The sequence below is a fragment of the Cannabis sativa genome, chromosome 5 (genome assembly GCF_029168945.1).
Source record: "Cannabis sativa cultivar Pink pepper isolate KNU-18-1 chromosome 5, ASM2916894v1, whole genome shotgun sequence".
Lineage (NCBI taxonomy): Eukaryota > Viridiplantae > Streptophyta > Magnoliopsida > Rosales > Cannabaceae > Cannabis > Cannabis sativa.
This window is the reverse complement of record NC_083605.1, coordinates 44,767,744-44,775,036: the sequence shown is the minus strand read 5'-3', so window position 1 is coordinate 44,775,036 and position 7,293 is coordinate 44,767,744. Positions and strand designations below refer to the sequence as shown.

Below are 7,293 nucleotides of genomic sequence, written 5' to 3'. Positions count from 1 at the left end.
ACAACTCAGCCTTGTCTAGCCTTGTCTAGCCTTGTCTAGGGATGCATTAAGGCAGGATAAGGATTTAGAGGATTTAATTTCTCCTCCTTGTTGTGTATTTATGTCGTTGTTTGTTTGCTTCTTTTCCTCTTGTTACAATTACTTCAAAAAAAAAAAAAAGAACTAGATTAATGTTTAGTGCTAGATCAACAAATTATTTAAAAAAAGAGTTTTTGGCGGCTAAACCCTCCCAACGGTTGCTTCACTTGTATTTAACCCTCTAAGCTCAAGTTTTGAAGATAAAATCCTCCAACCTACTGAACTGGTAGAAAATTTAAGGTGTCATCCGGTTTAGTATCACTATGAATTCTTATGTATACACTTTGGTACACTTAATATTATTATTTAAAAATTATTTTCAAAATTCATTTTGAAATTAAATAAAATTATAAAAATAAAAAATATTATAAATTTTGAAATAATTTTTATATTTCTTAAATAATAATATTATGTGTACCCAGGGCCGGCCCTAGGCATAGACGGGCTAGGCCCGTGCCTAGGGCCCACGCTTTTCGGGGGCCCAAAATAAAAAAAAATAAAAAAAATTTATTAGGCTTTTATTTAAGTAAAATTTAAGTGTATTATAAGTAACAAATATTCATAGCTTAGTTGGTAGAAGTGGATGACATAATGTCCAAGGTCATTGGTTCAAAAATATAAATGTGATACATGTACAAAAGTGTACACATAAGTAGTTTATATTAGTAGTTAACTGTGAAAAATAGATGACACCTTAAATTTACTATCAGTTCAATAAAATTTAAACTTAAAGAATTAAGTGCAAGTGAAATAATAATTAAGAGAATTTAATTAAAAAGAATTCTTAAAAAAATAAGTAGAATTGGATTGCACAAAAATATTTGTAGTAATTTATATAGTTTAGTTAAAAAGGAAAAAAATTGACATTAATTTTTTTTTTTATAACTAATTTAATTATTGTACATTTGTAAATTTGATTTTTTTTTTTCTTTTCAATTTACCAAAATTGGAAAAGGCTGATTATATTTATCTTTTGTAATTTAGCTCACAGATGACAGAAGAGAATAATATCTCTTTTCTCTTAAACCTGAAAGGGCATAATGGGAAAATCAAACAGAGAAGTGGGGACCAGTTATAAATAAGCAGTTTTATAGTGTTCCATGTATACCGTAAGCTTTGGTTTAACGATGACATACCATTCGTTCTAAGCTACCACCAGCCATTCAGAGCATTGCACGTATTAAACGTAACCTCCTAGATGAAGTACAGGATTCGAACCCATATTCAAAAATTCGAAATTCCCACTAAAATTAAACGTCCGTTACAGCAAGCGTTAAAATCTTCTTAAAACGCTCAAACGGCTGACGAAAACCGTCACATCTCCACGTTATATAAATACGACCCTTCGCTATTTTACACTTCATTCTCGAATTCCCTCCTTTCAAATTTTCTTTCGCTTTCTGTCATTTTGCCGAGAAAAGGAAAAGAAAATTTCAAAGAAGAGAAAATGCGTGAAATTCTTCATATCCAGGGTGGCCAGTGCGGTAACCAAATCGGAGCGAAGTTTTGGGAGGTGATCTGTGCGGAGCACGGGATCGATTCCACGGGACGCTATACTGGAGACTCGGAGCTTCAGCTCGAGCGACTCAACGTCTACTACAATGAAGCAAGCTGCGGCCGTTTCGTCCCTAGGGCTGTTCTTATGGATCTCGAGCCAGGTACCATGGACAGTCTTAGATCCGGTCCATACGGTCAGATTTTCCGACCAGATAACTTCGTCTTTGGACAGTCCGGTGCCGGAAACAACTGGGCCAAGGGTCACTACACCGAAGGAGCTGAGCTTATCGATTCGGTTCTCGACGTTGTGAGAAAAGAGGCAGAGAACTGTGATTGTTTGCAAGGTATAATAATTTCTACTCTCTATATCTCTCTGTTTTTTTTTTCTTATGTGAAATGTAAATTTAATTAGGGTTTGTGTTTGTGTTTATTTTAGGGTTTCAGGTTTGTCATTCGCTCGGTGGTGGAACTGGGTCTGGAATGGGGACATTACTCATATCGAAGATAAGAGAAGAGTATCCAGATCGAATGATGCTCACCTTCTCTGTGTTCCCGTCTCCGAAGGTATCTGATACTGTTGTTGAGCCCTATAATGCTACTCTTTCTGTTCACCAGCTTGTGGAGAACGCAGATGAGTGTATGGTCCTCGATAACGAGGCTCTCTATGATATTTGCTTCCGTACCCTCAAGCTTACTACTCCTAGCTGTAAGTATTTATATATCTACTTGCCTTTTTATCTCACTTTCTTCTAGTTTCACTTTTTGGATACCATGAAACCAAATGTTAAAATTGATATGTTCAATCTTTGTTTGGTGGGTTTTGTTAGGTTGGACAGTATTTTTGATACCTTTATTTGAGCGATATTATTTATGTTCAAGAAAACCCTGTTTGGATGCCAATAAGAAAGTGATAACGGGACTGATATGTTTAATTGATAATGATTATGATGCTTGGGCATGATTGCTTGATAGTGATTATGATGTTTGGCTATTAAAGCAGCTTTAAAGTCTAATAAGAATATGAATGAACTATGTGTATTGTTAATTATGCTTCATTTCGTTAACACCCGATGTTAAATGTCTTCATTCAGATGGAGAAATGTCAGTGTTAAGGTTGCTCTAATTTTTATTTTCTTTATGGAATTATGGAAGTATTTAGGCAGTTATGCTTTGTTTCTGAAAAGTAGATCACGCACTTTTTAAGAAATGAACACAATACTTGATTTTATACTTCTGCTCGCGCGAGCATGGGCCATATGGACATTCCTGACCCAAGCTGTAAGGGATCCAGTTTCTACTAAATATATTGAAGCACAACTATTCTTAAATCTGTCACTTGACTGCTTTAATCACGTGATAGTCAGAACCCTTTTCTCTCTGTCGTTGTATGCAAAGTTCCAGTTGTTTTCCACATGGGTCTCACTTTGTTGTGTATTATGGTCAATGGGTTGGAAGAAGTTATATGATAATTTATTCAGAAAGAGTTGTATCTTCCAATGTGATTCTTTAATTATGCATTTATGAACCGTTCAATTACTATGTGTTTAATTAATTTAATCAGCATTATCTGCAGTTCGCTCATACTGATGTTAGTATATAACGTGTAATTATTTGCTGGGTGACTTTGACTATAATGGGTACTCACTATAAAGTTTGTTTGATCAGTTGGGGATTTGAACCATTTGATATCGGCCACTATGAGTGGCGTCACATGCTGCCTCCGCTTCCCTGGTCAGCTCAACTCTGATCTCCGCAAGCTTGCAGTTAACCTTATCCCATTTCCGCGGCTTCACTTTTTCATGGTTGGATTTGCACCTCTCACTTCGCGAGGTTCCCAACAGTACAGGTCACTCACTGTTCCAGAGCTGACCCAGCAAATGTGGGATTCGAAGAATATGATGTGTGCCGCTGACCCTCGCCACGGTCGTTACCTCACTGCATCAGCTATGTTCCGGGGCAAGATGAGCACAAAAGAAGTTGATGAGCAAATGATGAATGTCCAAAACAAGAACTCTTCTTACTTTGTGGAATGGATTCCAAACAATGTCAAGTCCACTGTTTGTGACATTCCTCCTACCGGGTTGAAGATGGCTTCGACTTTCATCGGCAACTCCACATCAATCCAAGAGATGTTCCGTCGAGTTAGCGAGCAGTTTACTGCCATGTTCAGAAGGAAGGCTTTCTTGCATTGGTACACTGGAGAAGGAATGGATGAGATGGAGTTCACTGAGGCTGAAAGCAATATGAATGACTTGGTTTCGGAGTACCAGCAATACCAGGATGCAACTGCAGACGAGGAAGAAGAGTATGAAGAGGAAGACGGGGGTTATGAAGAAGATGTTTAAACAAGCTTCTTTTGGTTTTCTTATAGTATAATTGATGTGTTTTACTCAAGCAATTGGATGTTGTGTTTTGATACATTTGGGAGGAGCACAGTTCTCATACTTTATGAGATTTTATTGGTGCAAACTAATTACCTTACCTTTGAGTAGTATCCAATTTTCCTTATGGTTTTATAATGTTGTTGTTTTCACCATTTGCAAATATTTGTTGCAATTTTTCTTATACAATTGGTGTTTTTCTATCATTAATGCTACAATTATATGTATATGCAAACATATTTTTTAGATATAGCGTTAGCCGTAGCTTCATATCCTGGACCTAAATATTAATTTTATCTACCACTTTAAATTTAGCTTAATATTTTCAATTTTATTGCTTCTTTCACATTGTTGCTGCTGCCTAGCATACGAGCCAATCTAACTTTTATATTTTCAATTTATTTTGATCAAATCCAATTTGTTATTAGATTTAAAAAATTATAATCTAATCCAATTTAAATAGACCTCAAATATCACTTAATTATTAATGAAATTATTTCACAAATACACAAAAACAACAAAAAAAAATTATAAAACTATAGTTTTACAGAATTTTAAATATTTTTATAATATTTTTTTAATTTTATTTACAGAAAATCGGTCTTTTTATGATGTACTCTTGCTAATTTGTTGTCGATTTTTATTACCTATATGTTATATTTTGTTCATGTTTTGATGTTATTTAGATGTAATTTTCATGTTACTTTTATGTAGTGTTCTTGTTGTTATCGTATTGTTTCTATGAAAAACCTTAAAAATATATAAAAAAAATTCTTTAAAAAATTGTTATGAATAATATTTATAGATTTCCAAATTACCAAATGAATTATCGATTGTATTTTCCTTTTATTACATTGATTTAGTTTTCTATTCTTTTAGTCATATTTTTGTATAAATATAAGTGCACATTGGAATAAACAACTGATAAATTCTCATTTAGTTTTTCTCTCTTCATCTTCTTCTTCTTTTCTTCTTATCTATTCTATATTATTTTATGACACGTTATCAGCACAAGTCTCTGCCAAAGCCCCAAGGTAAATATTTTATTAAAGTTCTTGAATATTATTTAAATGTCATGATACACTAAATATATATTTATATGTATACTCATATGATTGAAATAATTTCAAGAATTATTTTTATTTTATCTATAAATCTATATACATATTATATATGTATGTATATATTTTTATATGTTTATTATTGAATTCATATACATATATGTTGGGTTTTGTGCCCTAAATAAAATTCATTTCAATATAATCAGATTTACTAGTTAATAAAGATCAGAAATAACATTTTATGTTGCATGGTTCACATGATTTATTTCATGATTGTTTAATGTATAAATTCTATTAAGTCCAGAACATATGTATTTGTTTATGATTATAGTGTTGTCAGCACAGTGCAATATAATCATGTTTATATATTCGAAAGTTTAATTTCCTGATTTGTCAGTTCACTGGATTTAGACTGGCATGATAATCAGCGATAGATATGTTTACACCTTGGATAAGTGTTATGTCCTTTCCAAGGCAATGACAAAGTTTACCAGTATTGGATGTATGAAGTATACATTGGAAGGGACCGATATTGAACTTTGATTAGATATGATAAATTTACCGTAATATCTATTCAATTCAATATCACCTAGTTGATCCTAAATCAAATGATCTTAATCCTGATATGGTTAGGTTCGATCTCAAGAGTATTATACATGTTCTTTGATTTGTTAGTTAAACCTACTTTTGGGTCAGGGTGATACGTACATTTTGGGAACATGATAGTGCAATTGAGTAGGAGCGCTAATCATAGATATGGAATCTATAGCTTCTATAGGTATTTAGAAGTTAAACGATGATTTCCTTCGAGCTTGCTAAATAGAGATAAATAATAAAACATTCATTTTAGTGATTATATTATTTCACTAAAATATCATTTATAGGTGGCAAGTGTTTTAAGGATAAAATACATTGAAAGGGTGTAACGGTAATTTTATCCCCATGCAATGTAGATCATCTATAGAGTATCATTGATTATTGGGATTATAACAATGGATAATTAATAGTAATCTATATCATGGAACATATAGAGCGTTCTATATGACTAAAAGTACAATTCCAAGTTCCATGCGTGGATGCAACAAGGAATTAATAAGTCAATGAATTTACCTTGTAAGTTTTGGGTCTGCTTATTGGAAGCTCGGTTATATAGGCCCATGGTCCCCATACTAGTTGAGACCATACTGCTTGTAAGACTCAGTTAATTGATTTTAATTAATCAATTATAATTCTAAAATTAGACTATGTCTAGTTTATGAATTTTCACTAAGCAAGGGCGAAATTGTAAGAAAAGAGATTCTAGGTTTTATTTATTAATTAGGAGACTTTATATGTCTAATTAATAAATATATTAAATGACAATATTATTTAATAATTAATTTTTAGTTATTTAATAATTGGAATTGGCATTTAAGTGGTTAAATTGAAAATTTGGCATTTTTGAGAAAATAAGATGGGAAAATGACAAAATGAAAAAATTGCAAAGTAGCCCCAATCCACAATCCATGGCCGGCCACACTTAGTGTAATTTACCATTTATTTTTTTATTATTTTAACCTAAACCTAGGTAGTTACCTATAAATAGATAGTGATGGCTCACACTTAACAATTTGATGAAATTTCTTGTCTTCAGAAAAAAAAAATTGAGCCATCTTACCTATACCATAGCTGAACCTTCTTTCTCTCTTTTCTTCTTAAAAAATTTTCATAGCTTGAGTGATAGAGTGAGTGCCCACACACATCAAGTGGTATCTCAATCATAGTGTGGAAGATTGTGAAGAATCCAATCAATAAGAAAGAGAACCGGACTCAAGAAGGAGAGAAAGAGATCCAGGTTCAGATCTTGATAATGCTCTGCTATAGAAAAAAATCAAGGGCTAGAGATCTGAACGGAAGGAGTCATTATATTCCGCTGCACCCAATGTAAGTGTTGCCCCTGAATTCGCCCAAAATACGTGGACCAGTCGAAATGGGACACGTGGATCAGATAACTTGTAAATATTTGATAAGTCTTTGTACGCCACAAGGAAGCACCAAAGCACCCAGGGCACGGGTCCCGGAGGAGGCACCCGGAGTATACGGTACTCCCGGAAGCTCGCATAGCATGAAGCCTCTCCGGGATGTGTCAGGCCTCTCCTGAGCAATCAAGTCGCATTTAATGCCGCATGGGAGGAAGCGTGTTGGGACTGTAACACGCAATAAAGTCTGACGGCACAACCCCCAAGCAGCAGCGCTACAGTAATGATCATTACTGTCTAGAGACGGCTACTCTGCGA

The 7,293-nt window shown here is 33.8% G+C and overlaps 1 protein-coding gene across 1 annotated transcript; it reads left to right on the top strand.

Moving 5' to 3' along the window:
- The first annotated feature begins 1,386 nt into the window (after positions 1 to 1,386).
- On the top strand, positions 1,387 to 4,162 carry LOC115717306 (tubulin beta-2 chain). Its single transcript, XM_030646276.2, has 3 exons — positions 1,387 to 1,919; positions 2,012 to 2,281; positions 3,241 to 4,162. The coding sequence occupies exons 1-3, from the start codon at positions 1,526 to 1,528 to the stop codon at positions 3,918 to 3,920; spliced, it is 1,344 nt and encodes a 447-aa protein (XP_030502136.1). The 5' UTR covers positions 1,387 to 1,525; the 3' UTR covers positions 3,921 to 4,162.
- Positions 4,163 to 7,293: the final 3,131 nt, after the last annotated feature.

Coding starts and splice junctions, on each gene's coding strand:
- LOC115717306 (XM_030646276.2), top strand. CDS start 1,526: ATGCGTGAAATTCTTCATATCCAGGGTGGCCAGTGCGGTAACCAAATC. Junction 1,920..2,011: donor GAACTGTGATTGTTTGCAAG/GTATAATAATTT, acceptor TGTTTATTTTAG/GGTTTCAGGTTTGTCATTCG. Junction 2,282..3,240: donor CAAGCTTACTACTCCTAGCT/GTAAGTATTTAT, acceptor TTGTTTGATCAG/TTGGGGATTTGAACCATTTG.